Source organism: Crassostrea angulata, chromosome 6, assembly GCF_025612915.1.
Source record: "Crassostrea angulata isolate pt1a10 chromosome 6, ASM2561291v2, whole genome shotgun sequence".
NCBI classification, from domain to species: Eukaryota; Metazoa; Mollusca; class Bivalvia; order Ostreida; family Ostreidae; genus Magallana; species Magallana angulata.
The window spans coordinates 6,654,369-6,672,369 of record NC_069116.1 but is presented as its reverse complement, the minus strand read 5'-3'; the positions used below and the strand labels follow the sequence as shown (position 1 = coordinate 6,672,369).

At 33.5% G+C, this 18,001-nt stretch overlaps 1 protein-coding gene across 1 annotated transcript; it reads right to left on the bottom strand.

Annotated features, from left to right (window-relative positions):
* Window positions 1–1,280: 1,280 nt before the first annotated feature.
* On the bottom strand, window positions 1,281–8,422 carry LOC128190044 (ribosomal protein S6 kinase-related protein-like). The gene is made up of 14 exons (XM_052861921.1): window positions 8,264–8,422; window positions 7,759–7,956; window positions 7,415–7,498; window positions 7,074–7,142; window positions 6,685–6,757; window positions 6,213–6,320; window positions 6,054–6,094; window positions 5,602–5,629; window positions 5,248–5,337; window positions 4,991–5,079; window positions 4,432–4,542; window positions 3,915–4,016; window positions 3,639–3,740; window positions 1,281–3,369 (listed from the first exon to the last, which is right to left on the bottom strand). Exons 1-14 carry the CDS (start codon window positions 8,321–8,323, stop codon window positions 3,319–3,321), a joined length of 1,206 nt encoding a protein of 401 aa, XP_052717881.1. The 5' UTR covers window positions 8,324–8,422; the 3' UTR covers window positions 1,281–3,318.
* Window positions 8,423–18,001: the final 9,579 nt, after the last annotated feature.

Sequence of the window (18,001 nt, the reverse complement as noted above, 5' to 3'; positions counted from 1 at the left end):
CTAGACTATAAGTGGATATGGACAGACATTATCTAAAGATTTTGAGATAATTTGATAAAACACTTCAATTTCCACAAAGATGGGTGAAGTCTTCAAACCCTTATATATAACGATATCTCGTGACTGATTTGGAAACATTAATAAGTTCTGTGTTGTCGTCGGTAAATTATTTCAACAACAACAAAAAATGTATTTTTGAAAAAAAAATCAAGAATCAAAACATCAAAAAAATCAACGACCTATAGGCCATAAAAACGCTAAAAAAGTAATAAAGCGTAGGAAAATTATTCAATTAATCGTCGAACTTTCCTAATAGTCTTACTTAAGTTACCAAATCCACTTATTGAATTTGACTTTCATTTGAAATAAGTTTTCAATATTTCAACATCATTTTGTATGACACTTTCTTGGAAATACCTGTAAGTTGCAAAATACCGTAATTTATATAGTTTCTTAGACGTCCCCAATGATATACATGTATTTGCATAACGCATTGTCATTACCAGTATCAGTAAATACCCCGTCTTAACTAAACATAAACGTTAGACTTTATGACAGTGTTGGAAGGTTAACTCTTTATCTTTATTTCTAAGAATAAATTTATGAGTTAAATAATAAGGAATCATTCTTTGGGTCAAATGTGGTGAACACAATGGCAATAGCGTGTTTAAAAATAAAGCTCGAAAGGCTTTATGATAGATTTGATCACACCCCGACCGTTATGATCACCTCATAATATTCTACAAATGATTCTTATGTTTATATAATTTTCAACAATTTCACGATTAAATTACTAATATTTTTAGGTTGATTTTATTTACCCATTGGTTGTGCAACCAAATGACAAAGACACTGAAAAATGTCAAAATTGCTGTATTAAACCCTATTTTTGTTGGCATTTTTTGTCTATTCTAAATATGAGACTAAATAAGTTTTAATTTTAAAAAATGGTATTTCGAAGTTGTTTTGAAGAAAATGTTTGATTATTTCATATGGTATCAGTAGTAACTCGGGGTACATTTCGAGTCTTCAAAAAAATTGAATTTTATAGTATACAACCATATACAATTACCTGTCCTGTATTTCACAGTTTTATTTTTTTATGTATCTTTCAAATGTTAAACAGCAGGATTAGACCATTCATTACTTCATAATGATAAAAGTGTTCTCCAACACTTTCAGCCAAAGGATTTAAAAATTTTAATAACAATTTCTTCATACTAATAATTGTACAACAGAAATACCACAAATCTACAGACGAAATAAAACAAAATAAAGAATAAGTTTGTTTTATTTTATTGAATAATATTGGTTTGTGCAGTTTAAACATAAACTGAAAAGGAATTGGAAAGTTTATAAATAATCAGCTGTGTATTGTTGGCATTGGTGAGAAGTTTACTGGACAGAACAATAGTCCATAAATAACAAAGATTTATTTACAATTCTTTAGTACCAGTGCTTTATATAAATGCAATTATAACATGTAGTACTTGTTTCCTGTGTGATTGGACTCCATCCTTTAAGCATAAGGTCATAAAATCTAACTAATACAATATCTATTCTCCCTGAATAATGGTCTGTCTAAATCCTTCTGATGAAATTCAGATGAATACATTTTATGGTTCCAGTTCTAATAACATACACTAAGCAGTCATGTTATGTTATTTAAACCAGCTAAATATCTGTGATATGTCCAACTCAAAAAAAAAACAATGTTTCATGATAAAATTACTCTAAATAATGAGCCATGTGATATGTCAAAGTCAAAATAACATTTTATGTCAAGGTCAGAATTACACCAAATTATGGTGCATAATATGTCCAGGTCAAAATAACAATCAATGGGATATTATATTATTATATATCCTGGTAAAAAATGCATTATAGTCAAGTCAATCATATTAGTAAAGTCATTATATTGGAAAGATACCGGTACATGAAATCAAAAAAATAAAAACAAATAAAACAACCAACCAATGGCATCAGAAGTGTGATGTATGAATTGGACCTATCATTGTTTGTACCATACATTCATAAACAGCAGCTTCATCACAAACTTGAACAGTTGACTGATTACAGAAATAACATTCGTTGTAAATAGAAAAACTGACACAACCAATGCATTTTCTCATAGAACAAGATTTTAAAGCTTCCTTTATCACATTCATCAGCCTCAAGTCTGACATTTTTAAACATTTTTCTTCATGCATGAAAAACATGTATTAACTACATTGAATGTAACAATCAAAAGAATCAATTCTCCCCAAAATAATTGATTAACTAAATATAAATTAAATCACTGAAATGAACAGAAAACTGGAATTTCTCAGCTAGTATAATTTTTGTATCTTAATATCGTATTTCGAAAGGAATACTTTTATTAAAATAGATTGTATCAAAATCTGCATTTTTTTTCAACTTAGAGATTTTTTTTTATCTTAAAAAGCAATTAAAACAAAGTTAATATTTACCTTTCATACTGTGTTAAAATAAATTACTTTCATCAGTTTAATATACACAGTCAATATACAGACTCAACAGTCTCTCATAGAATGGCTAAAACTTTACTCACATAGGAAGACAAGTCAACGCAAAACAGATAAACATTGAATGCTGTAGGTTGTTGGGGGTCTTCCCTTTTAACAGTTAAACAATATACAAATTATAAACTTCTGGTTTAAACTCAACGGAGGGTGATAGGTACATGTATTTGATGCGTTCAAAGTCAATCAACTTGTACTTCATAGTCAGTATTAAGCAATTCATCAATTATAAATACCATCATCACATTTTTTAAATAAACATTTTGAATTTTAAATGAGTCAAATTATTTTCTTTTTCCTTGGGTACATCAATTCAGCATAATAACTGTTTAAGCAAATACACTAGATTGGTAGGCATTTAAAACAACAAAGTCTTCATCTATGATACCATGCTAAAACAACAAAGTCTTCATCTATGATACCATGTTCTGAATACAATCAGTCATGAGATTCCTGAATACGGTAAAACTGGTCTTGTCATGATAAGCACAAATAAAATTGATAAAATGAAATTATAACTCTTTAAGCATTACAACCACTTATTCAAACCACTTTTATGTATACTATTTCTCATAGATGATTAAAAGTGAATGCATGAGTTTAAATAAAATCAATTGCACATAAATACTACTACAAATCACCACACAGCCACCCATGAGCTCTGTGACGACAGTCTTTCACCAATCAGCTATGTGACATCTGTCTCTCATTAACGTTAGATTTTCCTTTGATTGGTAGACTGCTCTGGTTATTGCTACATGTATATATGGATTTCCTAGACAAACACAGCTTCCGTCTCGGGAGGGAGGTTCCAGACAAAGTCAAACTGTGTGTACAAAAGCAAATTATCAATTAGATTACTCATGTTGTAAATCAAATGCAGTTTATGTTTGGTCTTATAAAATAATAAGAAACTTATTTGACAAATATATTGAAAACCAAAATACATAGCAATGTATGTATATCAGTTTCACCACAATACTCCATCTGATGTACATTTGTCCTCAGTTATAAATAAGTTTTTTCCATAAAATCTACATGATATGGGAGTGAATGGCGAATTAAATCATGGAAGATGTACTATTGTATATTCACCTGTGCAAATTCATCCTCACTTGGAGGAGGCTGAGGGGCATAGCTATAACTGACACCTGTCATTGGGAAAAAGTCGGGAGGCACTATGTCCTTTGGTGAGACCTAATCAATATTATGAAAGCAAAACACATTGAACAAATTTTGAAATTTTCCATTCACCTTGTTAAGGAAAAATATTTTGTTAGTTATAAACGCTGACCACTTATATCTATAAATATTCATTTAAGAGAAAAAAAATGATGGTTGATTGAAAAAAACAAATCATGAAACACACACCTTTTTTTCTAAAACAGCAGTAAAATTAAAATTTGAGTAGAAAGCCGTGTTTTGAAGTGCTAACAGATCTGTGAGCCTTTTATCGGGATTCTTCATCAAAAGCTGTCAACAAAGGTAAAACATAAAAATCAACTTCCTTTTTTTTTCATTTATACAACTGGGCTTTGTCATTTATACCATTTCAATGCATAATAAATCTTTAATACCCAAAATGCAGGAAGCAGGCAATTGTTTACATGTATGTCACACAAGCCTTGAACTGCCTTCAGCAGATTTAAAATTGACTACACTAAACATGATTGAGCTGATATAAAGTTTTGCGATATAGGATTTCAAAGATTAAGTTTCAATACACGTAGGAGCAATGGTTGGAACTTCCAACTCACTTCAAAGTATCCATTTATTTTGATATATCAGAAGTTGAAATACCAAATTTGAACTATACTTGGTGTTCCTACCAGTAAATGCTGATTTTATGAACTGAGACCTTTTGACCTGATTACATATTCATTCTGACCTTGTTGATGACCTCCTGAGCTTTATCACTGATGTGGTTGGGGAGCAGGTAGTCACTGTCCCACACCAGTTTGAGCATCTCATCATGGTCCTGGGCCCCCTCTGCAGGGTACTACAAGAAGAGTGAAGATCCATACTCAATATATGATTTGTCTACAAATATCTACAACTTTTGAGCTGACTTAAAATACATGGAATAAGTTACTATGGAATTATTCAGATTCCTGGAGATAAGTTTTCAAGGTATCATTTTTTAAGGTTGATTTGATGTAATTTCATAGATTTGGTTTCATTCATAAAGAATAAAAATTATTTTTAGTTTGGGGGGAAAGGTAATTTGTGCGTAAGGGGCGTCAACAAAACCCACAAAAATTGATCCCAAAAGAATATCAATGATACCACAGTAACTTTACTGTCATAATTTCCAGGAACATTATGGTTCAAAGGAATACAAACAGTACACTAGTACATGAAGCTAAACTATAGAGTCTTGTGTTTATATACATTAGAAATAACAAGCACACAATGAGGAATTCTCATCCTTCACAGGCGTGACTTACCCTGCCGGCAAGGATGACATACATGAGTATTCCCAGTGACCACCAGTCAGCGGTATGGCCATACGGGGTGGTGGCCAACACCTCGGGGGCTGAAACACAGAGTACAGAGTCTTCAATATGACAAAACAGAAACACATAGACCGCTGTCAAAGTAGTCAGAATACTAAACAGAAACAAAGAGACCAATGTCAAAGTCTTCAGAATGACAAAACAGAATTAATATTTTCACAAGTTGATCAAAATGGCTCCTAGCTCACCCATATATTGCAGGGTTCCACAAATAGTTCTCGTCCTCTCCCCGCGATTTAACCATTTAGCCAAACCAAAATCAGTCAGCTGTATATGACCTATACAAAAGAGACCAGGATGCAATCTATGAAATCTTAAAATCCTAACAAGTAGCACAGTTTAAAAATGAGTCCAATTATCTCAAAACAATATTCCGATGAAGGTCAGGACATAATACAAATACACAAAATTAAAGAGTTTTGTATAATGGTGTGTTTTCCTGGTTGTATCATTTGTCTCCCCCTATGTATGGTTTTCTATGAGAAATCTTAAGTAAATAAAGACAAAAACAGACCTTAAAGAAATTAACTTCAATTACATACCTTCAACATCTAACAGTATGTTTTCCATCTGCAAAAATAAAGACATTTACTTCTTTTTCATAATCAGTTCCTGGGTCAAATGCATGAATTCAGTTAGACTCCTTTTACCACAAGGATTATCAAAATATCATTAATCCAAGTTCAAAGACTGAAAACTGCAGTGTTTTTTTTTCATATATGAGTTTGAAATCACTTTATAGTGTAAATCATTTCTAAGGGCTTTTTAAAAATACTTAGATAAATCATGACTTCAGTTTTGTTAACATCAACTAATAAACAGTACCTTACAGTACCCAAAATTTCCAAATCAGAAGGATGAAATTATATTCCAACTGCACTCATACAAACAACTTCATAAGAAAAAGAATTCATCATTTCATTTAGTGAATTATTGCTCTTATAGACATGAAATATACAGTTTATATATGGAATATTTCATAATGTTACATTACCTTGATATCTCTGTAAATAACCCCTGACTTGTGAAGATAATCTGAAATGGAAAAAAAAATTTGATTTAAAATTGTCTTTCAAACCTTTCAAATAATACTGGTAATCAATAATGCAAGTATTGGTAATAAATGTACATATGAAGTGAGGTATCTACCAACCTAACACCATTGCCATCTCAGCGACGTACACTCGGGATAACATCTCAGGCAGATAACCATGGAATGACCAGAGTGTGAACAGGTCCCCATAGGGGACATACTCCAGCACTGAAGGTACGTAAAATATCACAATAAGGATTAAACATCACAAAAGTATTACCAGTTAAAACATTACAATAGGATAAAAATGGCACAGTTAAGGCTAACTCAGCATGGGAGTAGCAGTGATCCAAATGCCATAAAGTTATGAAGGTATAAAGTTATATCATATTTTTCACACAGCATATTTCATTTGTTAAGTTTCACATTCATAAATAACATACCCGGTAATTAAAATATCTTAAGTGATATGTCTAACTTTCAGAACCAGCATTCTAATATATATGTCTGTTTTCATTCAATTGGGTTGAAACATATAGTGCATAAAAATTACCCATGGCCTTGCAAAATTATAAACTTTAAAATTACTTACCTATGTACAAATACTTTTTGGACTGCCAGTATTCATGCAGTTTCACGATAAATGGATGGTCCCCAAGCATAGCCTGTCAAAAAATCTACTGAATATTTAATGTGTTAAAGGAGAAAATGATGCATCATATCAGTTGTTCTTGTCTTCTGTTTCTTAGATTTGTTGCAATGAAATATTCATTTGATGCAGTTCTGTTTATATTTTGTGAAATGCTTAGAAACGTAAATTAAAATTCTACTAAAAATATCAATATATGATATACAGTACATTTGAAAAAAAAAAATGCTAATTGCTAAAAATGCATCAATCTAATTAATCAGATAAAAAGTTAACACTGTTTTTTGTACTCATTGTACACATCTTATAATAAGCATCACCCATTTGCTGACCTGAATAGCTGCCTCATCTTTGCACTGTTGAATGGCCCCTTCTACAATGATCTGGGTCTTGCTCATCACCTTTATAAAGTATGGGTATGATTTAATAAATCAACTCAATCATACAATATAGTTAGAGGAGTTAAGAATTAAAATTATTGAGTTACAGATATTTTGTGTTGTCATGTTACTTGACTTTTAATTTTTTTTAATTTTCTCAATATGTTTATTAAGGATCTAGTGGCTATGGAGAATTAGACAGAAGACTTCTGACGCAGTGAAGAGTGCTGCCAATATATTAACCCGCTATTTCCTTTAAAAACTTTTGAATTGCATTGAAATTAACAACAGACCTTCATGGCATAGTATTCTTTTTCATCTTCTCGCCTGACACGTAAAACATTTCCATAGGCCCCTTTTGCAATAATGTCACAAATCTGAAAATGGTAAGATTAAACAAAAATTTAAATGAAGAAATTAGTCAACTTTGATCAATAATATTTCTTGTTATGTAGACCAAAGTACTGTAATCCATTTAATTTACTGGATTATGAAGAATACATCAAAATGACAGTATATTTGTCTACTACATGTATTACTTTAGTTTTTGGGTATTAAAGTATTTTTTAATGTTAAATGATAAATTCTTATTTATAAACACAAAAGTTGTTCTTATTTATAAACACAAAAGTTGAACCTCAAATTCATTTCCTTGGGCATCTCCTTTAATTGGAAAGTCTGGCAGAAAGAGTGCCTCAACAAGAGGAACATTTAACTCTGGCTTTTCTGGGGTACTGGTCACCTTGTCAATCTCATCTTGGGACTTGCCTCTTGTTAACCTTCCTGACCCCCTGCTTTTATTTCGGACTAGATCAGGGTTGGTGACTTGTAAAAACTGATACAATAACAAAATTAAACAACATACAACAGAAATCTGAAGTTTTCAGTCAATGATAGAGCTAAAAAATAAAATATTAAACCCCCAATTAAAACATTGAGTTGTACATAACAGGCACGTATAAACTAATAGCACATGTATATACTTTAAATGTTATATATTGCGAATTAACATTGACATATTTATTAGTATGCATTATAGAAGAACACATATTTTAATACTTTTGGGTAAATCTGTATAACACTGTGTATAACGGTTAGAAATCATTTCAACATGACACCGCGCAGCCTCTGAAATCCCTTACCTGTGATTCGGGAACTGATTGAGCTTTCCTTAATGGCAGTTTCTGGTTGTTGTTTCCCATAATACAGAAGGTACATTATGGTAAATATCACAGATATCAATAAAACATTGTATTAAAATTTTATCCGGTTGAACACATCAAAACAAAGTGAGACGGTAATTTTAGTACTTCGATCCCGACTTTTTTTTTTTAAAATGGGGAGGGGTTGTTGCTTTGATAGTTGATGGCTTTGCATGCCATTTTTTTTGTTGCCCGTTTTTTGTTGTTGTTGTTTTTTGTTTTATTTTGATTTGTTTTGTTTTGTCAGAGACATGAATAATATGTAATTTAAGTCTCTGGTTTTGTTTTTGGTGGGTTTTTTTGGTAAATTCATTTTGGATTTCGATTTTATTGATTTTATGGCGATATACCGGTATAATTATATATGATATGGCACAATTTAATTCAATACTTTTATGGTCTCCTCTTTAAATTCCATTCTTCCATTGAGTGCATATTTTGCGTCATGCTGAAATGTTACCAAATCATTTTGATGGGGTATCATGTTGATCAGTATTGGGTTGCATGTATTTTCTAATATCGAAATCGATTATCGAGAATTCGTCTCAGACATCAAAATTAAAATAAAATCCTCTTCTTGGTATCAAAAACATACCGTGGAGGCATATTCGACCTGGGGTCCCACTATGGTTTCATAGCTCACCAGAGTTTTATAACTGATCGCCTTGATGGACCGTGGGCAGACAGAAATTAAGGTTACTGATTAGGAAGTGCCCAATGGTTGTTGGCATTCCTGGTGATGTTATTTATACAAATACAAATATTTTATTAGCACAAACACAATTACAATAATTGGCAAAGGCCCAATGGATATATAGGAACATCATTGTATGTTTACAATAACTGCATGTAGAGTATATATTTTTTTACTGATCTATATAGATCAGTTTAACATTTCCTTAGACTAATTGACATATGTGTTCAAAGCAGTCATTAACGAATTTAGCAGTAATTTTTAAAATAGTATGTATTTCACTATTTAAACATACATGTAAAATGTATCTTTCTTTGTCCAAGTTATTGGCAATATTTATTTTAATTATCTTATAAAAATTACTAAAATAGCTGTGGTCCCTGTTGTCGATGGTGCCACCCAGGTACTTTGCTCTGATGGCATAGTCTGCAAAGTTTGGCCGTGGGTGGAATTCCTGGTCTCAGTTATGTATACGTCTCTTCTTCGTGATGCGTATATAGCTTCACCTTTTTTTTTCAAAGAAACGAAGCCCAGCATTCAGTCAGCCTCCCATTCCTGTAACTGTGGCTGGAAAGGGGTTGTGTACTCTCATTATCTATTTTTCGATACAGTAGTCGAGCAGGCAATCGTCTGCAAAAGTCTTGTGGATTTGACACAGCTAAGATAGTAAGTCATTGGTATAGACCAGAAACAGCAGTGAACCAAGCCTTGTACTATACAATACTCCAGCATGGCACGCCAAATTCACAAAAATGAGTTTATCATTAATTTTATACACATTGTTGATACATTAGGTTTGCCAACTGTAAACTAGTTTACGATGCTTAAACTATATGGTTGACGTTTCAATACCTTTCAAATCGGTTGAGTTGTTAACGTCAATAACATGGTTAACCTTAGTTTCACACATTGTAAAATCGTAATTATCAGATAAACTATGTTTTGCAATGACAAATGATTGGTTTCATATTGACTATAGTTTATACTTCTGAAACATAGAGTATACTATCGCGTTGACTGTGATTGACAGATGATGATATTAACATAGAGTATACTATCGCGTTAACTATGATTGACAGATGATGATATTAACATAGAGTATACTATAGCGCTGACTATGATTGACAGATGATGATATTAACATAGAGTATACTATAGCGTAAACTATGATTGACAGATGATGATATTAACATAGAGTATACTATCGCGTTAACAATGATTGACAGATGATGATATTAACATAGAGTATACTATCGCGTTAACTTTGATTGACAGATGATGATATTAACAAAGAGTATACTATCGCGTTGACTATGATTGACAGATGATGTTAACTATGATTGACAGATGATGATATTGACGTCGTCCACTGTAGTTAACGATTCGTACATTATACTTTACATCTAGTTTAAACGAATTAAACCTAGTTTATCGACCATGAAACCATGTTTAGGTCATTTTTGTGAATTTGGCGTTTCATACACTAGATGTCACAGGGACAGCTGATGACCCCCCCCCCCCCTTTAACGACGACCTGTCGGATTCTATACCAAAGCTTCTGATTCAGTCCAGTGTCTGTCCTCAAACACCATAGATTAGGGCTAACCGCTTTGTGTCAAAGGCTTTGCTGTTCAAGTCAAGCAGTATATTGCACCAACCTGCTGACATTGGTTATAAGACCTAATTATTGCTATAGATCATGGATTGTTGTGATCAGTTAACACTCACTTGACCGTTTGCCGCTGGTCAGATAGGATGTTATTTGAGATTTATTTTCCCATGTCTTACAGCATACAAATAAGAGGGAGACTGCATGGACAGGATTTCAATGTATTGTACATTAACGCAATAGATTCGTTTCCTTTTTTTGAGTTATGGCCTGGCGTATGCAGTTTTCCAGCCATTCGGGACTTGGTTGAAGATGAGTTGTTGGAAAATATCATTTTTTAAATATATGAAAAGTGTGGTTTAAAATATGTATAAGTTATAATATGAATTGTCTTTTAAAAGTTATAACCAATATCCGATTTTCATATATGATATTTTTTTATATTTTTGTCCACTTTATATAACGCAAAGACTTATTAGATGTTGATTGGGATATGGAGGTATTTAATACGCATAATATCAATGATATTTATGACAATTTTACTAAAGTATATAACCATTATGTTGACAAAAATATTCCAAAAAAAGTAGTTACTATTCAACCGTCAGATAAACCCTTCATGACTATAGTCCGGCTGATTGGTGAAAAAAATTGCTCACTTAATGAAGAAAGCACCAAATTTGGCATGTTGGTATGTTTAGGTGTACTGAGCAATATAAGCTATGGACCCACTCTCAAAAATCAATATGGCCGCCATTTTCAAGATGGCCGCCATATAGCTTATCATTTTAAAAACTTTTTTCAATAAAATCTCTATTTTTGATCCTAGAAGTTCGAAATTTTACACAGTTGATATTAAGTGGATGCTTTGGAAGTTCTAATATTCAAAATGATGATATTTCAATATGGCCGCCAAATTCAAAATGGCCGCCATGTACAGGCACGTAGCATCGTTTTTGAAAGTGGGGGGGCCAGACTCATCAAAAAAAAAAAAAAAAGGAAATTTAAAGTTTCCAAAAATCTTCAAAATCCTAATCCGGGGGGGGGGGGGGGGGGGGGGGGCTAGCGTAGTATATATCTTCAATTTCACTACTCATTTCCTTATTTTCATATCAATTTATTACGTACTGCCAAAAAAGTGGGGGGGCCAACTCCATTATAATTCTATTTTTTATATGTAAATTTACCAAAAAAATGTGGCTGCGAGAAAAAGTGGGGGGGGGGGCCAGCCCCCCCCCCCCCGGCCCCCCCTGATGCTACGTGCCTGATGTAAAATATCTTTTACATCGCTGTTTGTTTCAAACAATACTACTTTTGATGATGGTTTAAAATACAACAGAATTTATCAATTGTATTAATTAATGATTGAATTTGATAATTTGATCTTTCAATATGGTTGCCATATTATCTCTGACTGGTTTTATATAAAAGTTTTCAAATGAGTTCATTGATGACTGTATGAGATTAAAATGTTTTACATAAATGAATTTATTTCACTTGAATATAAAAATGATAAAATGGAATCAAATATCAGTTAATTAGGACGAATCTGCATTTACATGTAACAATGACATACAGTGGTTTTCATACTTGGATCATGATGCAGACGACAAAATGGTTACACAAAGAAGGTAAGTGTTTGTGTTTTGATAATTTATTTATAATTTTCTGAATAGGTGATGTACATTTACACTTAAACAAGTATAATATCACATAAAAAACACTTACATAAACATAAACAGTTAAAGAACAAATGTTAAATAGATAACAAATGTTCCATCCCCTAAAAAAGTATGAAACACCATTTCGGTAACAGTTATAGAATTTTTTTGAAGTAGCTAAATATGGTAGGCTATTCATCTAAGATGCGTGTAAGTTTTGAAATATTGTCATCTTATTTCAGTCAATTTGACCAAAACAATCGAGTTTATATAACCTTTATAATATATTGTAGATCTTGCTTGGCAAGTGATTGAGGAAATGAAGTAAAGTTATCTTTTGATAAGAAATGTCCAAACACATTAAAATCGTAAATCCAGACATTGAGTCTTCATCGTCAAATTTAACAATAATATTTGAATGGGAAAAATGTATTTTATGCCAAGAGAGCACATCTGAAGTTCTGCAATGTCCAGCAAATATAAGGAGATCTGATATTGAAGTTGGTGCTGGATATAGATCTCTGGAAACAGTGCTCCTTCGATGTCAAAGTATAAATTGGTTTCCAACGACAATTAGACTTGACCAATTGAATGATGCAAATGGTATTGCATCCAAGTTACAGTTGATGAAAGCCAAGTGGCACAAAACATGTAGGAACAAATACACAGACATGAAATTAAAACGACATGAACATTCGAAAAGAAAAGTTGAATCAGACATTTCTGAAACATCAAGAAAGATAACTCGCCAAAGTCCTGGTTGCTCGACATCGACAATGACTCAAGATTGTTTTCTCTGTGGTGGAACATCAGGAGAGCTTCACAAAGTTTCTACCTTCAGTATAGACAGTAATATCAGGAAATATGCATTGCAAGTGCAGGATACTGTATTGTTGGCGAAACTTAGCGCAGGGGATATGATATCTCAAGAAGCTATGTATCACAAAAACTGCTACTTAAATCTTTTTAACAAAGCAAGACCACAAAAGATTGTAGATGAGAATGGCGAAAATCAAATCCATGGAATAGTTTTGGCTGAACTTGTATCATATGTAGAGGATTCACGAATGAACAAAGGTGTAGCTGCTGTATTTGGGCTGGCAGATCTCATGGCAATATACAGTAATCGTTTAGAGCAATTTGGTCTCGACATGAATAAAAGACCCAACTCAACACATGTAAAAGACAGAATCCTAGCAGCAATACCAGATTTACAAGCCCACAAACAAGGACGGGATGTTTTACTCATGCAAAATGAAGATGTTGGGAATGCTATTCGACAGGCAATTACAAATCACTATGATGACGATGCTTTAATTCTTGCAAAAGCTGCAAAAATTGTTCGGAAGGAAATGATGCAAACAAAGTATTCCTTCAAAGGGTTCTTTGAAACTGATTGTCAAAAGAATTCTGTTCCACAATCTTTAAAAACACTTGTATGCATGATTTTAGGTAGGCCAAGTATTGAGATGCAGTCCTCAAATTTTATTGAAGCTCAGTGTACTCTAACGATTGCACAATTGATCCAATTTAATTCATCTGTTCGCAGGAGAAAAGATTCTGCAATTTATTCATCACATGCAACTGACCGAGAGCCTCCATTGCCAACATATTTAGGCTTGCTAATACATGCTGAAACAAGAAAAAGAGGGCTTGTTGAAAAGCTGTATGATTTAGGCTTATCCATTTCTTATGACAGAATAATGCAATTATCAGCATCACTGGGAAATTCCATCTGCGAATCTTTCAATATTGAAAATGTAGTTTGTCCTGCTAAGCTTAGAAAAAATCTTTTTACAACTGCTGCAATTGACAATATAGACCACAATCCTAGTTCGACAACTGCACAAGGCTCTTTACACGGCACAGCAATTTCAGTATTCCAACATCCAGAAAATGAGGGGGGTGGCATCGAGCGCTTGATCCCACCAATAGAGGCATCTTTTGCTAGACATGAAAAACTAAAGCCACTGCCAGAATTTTACACTGTAGTCCCACTAGTTGTGCTTCCAAGGGAAAGATCAGAGATTTCTCCAATTAGAGGTTCCCTACTAGTCACTGATGATATACATGTAACATTTCCGAATGCATTGAATGAGGAATACAGGTACAGCTATCATATAGTTTGAAATTTCCTGTTACAGTCAAACACTTATATGTGTTCCTAAGTAACAAGTACTAACATTTAATATACATATATATGCACATCTATATATTAATATTTTAGATGGCTTGAACATGTCCATGAAAATATTGCAGCTGACAATAGTGAATGCATGGAATATTCTTGGTAAGCTTTTCATGCAAAAAGACTACAAGATAATCCAGAGACAGTAATAGACATTAGCTCATTGTTACCTTTATTCCAAGAAGAGGCAAAGTCAGTTGCAATGATTCGACATGCTTTAGATATTATTAAGAAAATTGTCAACTTTCTTAACCCAGGACAGACACCTGTTATCACATGTGACCAACCCCTCTTTGCATTAGCAAAGCTGATTCAATGGACCTGGCCAGAAAGATTTTCAAAGAAACATGTTGTCATCCTATTTGGTGGTCTTCACATTGAAATTGCTGCTTTTAGAACGATTGGTGATTGGCTAGAAAACAGTGGCTGGACCAGTGTACTATGTCAAGCCGACATAGCAAGTTCAGGCACCGCTGATTCATTCCTTAAAGCATCCCACGTGAAACGGACAAGACACGCACATGAGGTGACTGCTTGTTCTTTATACATTTTGATGAAGCGTTCTTACGATAGATATATAACAGAACAGGGTGAAAATGATCAGCTTGTATTTGAAGAATGGCGAGAACAAAGAGAAATTGAAAGTCCCCTTTTCAACTTCTGGTCTTTAACACTGAAGTTTGAAATTGCAATATTAGTTTTCATCAGATCACTGAGAGAGGGTAATTTTCAACTGTATAAAGAATCAATTTCACTTCTTATCCCTTGGTTCTTTGCGCTCGATCATCCGAACTATGACGTGACATGGTTATGCTACATGATGATGCACCAGAAGTGGAAAAAGTGTTTCAAAATGGTAAATTTGTTGCTAAGAAATCTCATAATAGATTTTCATCAATAGCATTAGATCAGGCACATGAGCAGAACAATAAGTTAGTAAAAGGAGATGGTGGAGCAATTGGCCTTACAGAAAATATGGCTCAGCTTCAAAGGTAAAATGGTATCGGGTCCAGAAGTAGCCAGAGTAATAAATGAATTCGAATCTGCTCAAGAACAAATAAAGAAAGATCAAAGCAAAGGACCAGATATACGACACCACGAACAGGTCAGGAGTCAGCAAAACACATTCGCAAAGCATGTAAACGCTTTCTGTTCAGTTGTAGAAGATATGGGAAATCCTTTTATGGAACAAAGCGAGGATTTACTTATATTGGATACACATGATATTGTTGACAAAAAGGTAGCTGAAACAGTTAGAAACATAGAGATTATTGGAAAACAGCAATTCCACCAGTTTGTAAAAGAACGTTTAGAGAGTAACTCAAAATCTATTTACGAACCAATTAAACAAAACAAGCTCCTTTTATTTAGCCGTCAACAGCCAAAAACAGTATCCAAGGAGAAACAGCAAATAGTATCATTGAAACAGAACTGTTCTCTTTTTTCACAGTTATATGTTTCGTGTCAAGTTCGAAATGGCGATCTTGTAGAATTTTTCAAACATGAAAACCAAGCTTATCCTCAATCCCTTTCACAATTTGGTGATTTACGCCATAGATCGAAATCTGACCTTCTTGTTCAATTGGAGAAAACTACCGAATCAAGCAATGAGGCACCTTCAGTTGATGCTTTAGTTTTAGATGGGGCTGCCCTTGTTAATATGCTTAAACCAAGGGGGAGTAAAACGTTTGAGGATTACTTCAGAGATATCTTTAAACCATATATATTTAGATTCAGCTGCACTCTGTCAGGAGAATTGATATCATCTGGGATGAATATTTTACAGACAGCTTAAAATCATCGGAAAGAACTAGAAGAGGCAAGGGGACAAGAAGGAGGGTTTTATCAGACTCTAACGTTCCGGGAAATAGGGAAAGTTTCTTAAGAGTAGACGAGAAAAAGAAGGAATTGTTTGTTTACCTATCAAAACAACTGGTATCAGACCAAAGTTGGGATGCTGATAAACAGCTCGTTACTACTATAGGCAGCTCTGTCATTTGCTTAAAGACAAAGGACACCAGTCAAATAGAACCTTGCACACATGAAGAGGCAGATACACGAATGATGCTTCATGTTAAGGATGCAGTTGCAGAAGGGCACGAGTGTGTCATGATTTGGACGGTTGATACCGATGTTGTGGTTATAGCCATATCTTGTTTTAAGAAAATTGAACAGATAAAAGAATTGTGGATTGCCTTCGGAGTTGGAAAAAATTTTAGGTACCTGTCAGTCCACAATATTGCCATTGCTCTTGGACCCAAGAAGTCACATGGCCTTTTATTTTTCCATGCATTCACGGGCTGTGATCAGGTATCATCATTTGGAAACAAGGGCAAAATAAGAGCATGGGATACATGGACAAGCTATAGACCAGTAATGGAAACCTTTGACAGTTTAAGCGATAAGAGTCTGTCGCCAACAGCCGTTGTGGATCACATGGAAGAAATACAACGTTTTGTTGTGCTCATGTACGATAAAGCAAGTGAGTATGTAACAGTCAATGGCGCAAGAATGGACCTATTTGCTAGAAAAGGAAGGGCAATTGATAACATTCCTCCAACAGAAGCAGCACTGCTTCAACACACAAAGCGAGCCTGTTATATGGCTAGCCAGGTCTGGGACAGATGTCTTGAACCTACCTCTACAACAGTAGATCCAGGAACATGGGGCTGGAAAAGGAATGAAACAAATATGTGGATTCCATTTTGGACAGTACTACCTGAAGCATCAGCATCGTGCAATGAGCTAATTAAATGTGGATGCAAGCCTCAGATTGGATGTAGAGGGAGATGCCGATGTGTTAAAGCTAATTTGACCTGCACTGCTCTTTGTAAATGTGGCGGAGAATGTGACAGAGACTAATTTTTGAACATTCTCAACATTAAAACTTTCTTAAAATATCTTTAGCATTTGTGTCTCTTTTATCTAAAAAAAAAGACCGGGTAATTTTCATTTTTAATAAAATAATTATTTAATCAAAAAAAGGGTTACTATTTTGGGCAAAATTTTGGCAAAACTATCATAAAAAGCATCACGTTTTAATTAACTTTATTTAATCTGCAATTACATGGTTAACATGGAAATGGTTAACCTTCCTTAATGATTAAACATCATTAGTTATTTTTAAAATGTTGCTCCTTTGTCAAAACAAACTTTTTAATAAAGGAAAATTGAAAAATTTTATCAGTTTTCCGCCATCTTGAAAATGGCGGCCATATTGGATTTTGAAAAGTGGGTCCATAGCTGAAATTAAAGCTTATACATAACAAAACTTGTGTAGAAAGTTTCATGCTTTCTTCATCAAGTGAGCAATTTTGCTAAAATTTTGCACCAATCAGCTGGACTACTAGTGCTATTAGACGTAAGATGCGACAAAGAAATAGGGTACACTATATAAGGCAAAATTAAAAAACAATGATTACCAATGGGATAAATATCGGCAGCTAAGGAATGAAGTCATAAGCATGGTGCGCAAATCAAAACAAGCTTACAAAGAAAAAATTACCTCTCAAGTGTTAGATAAAAC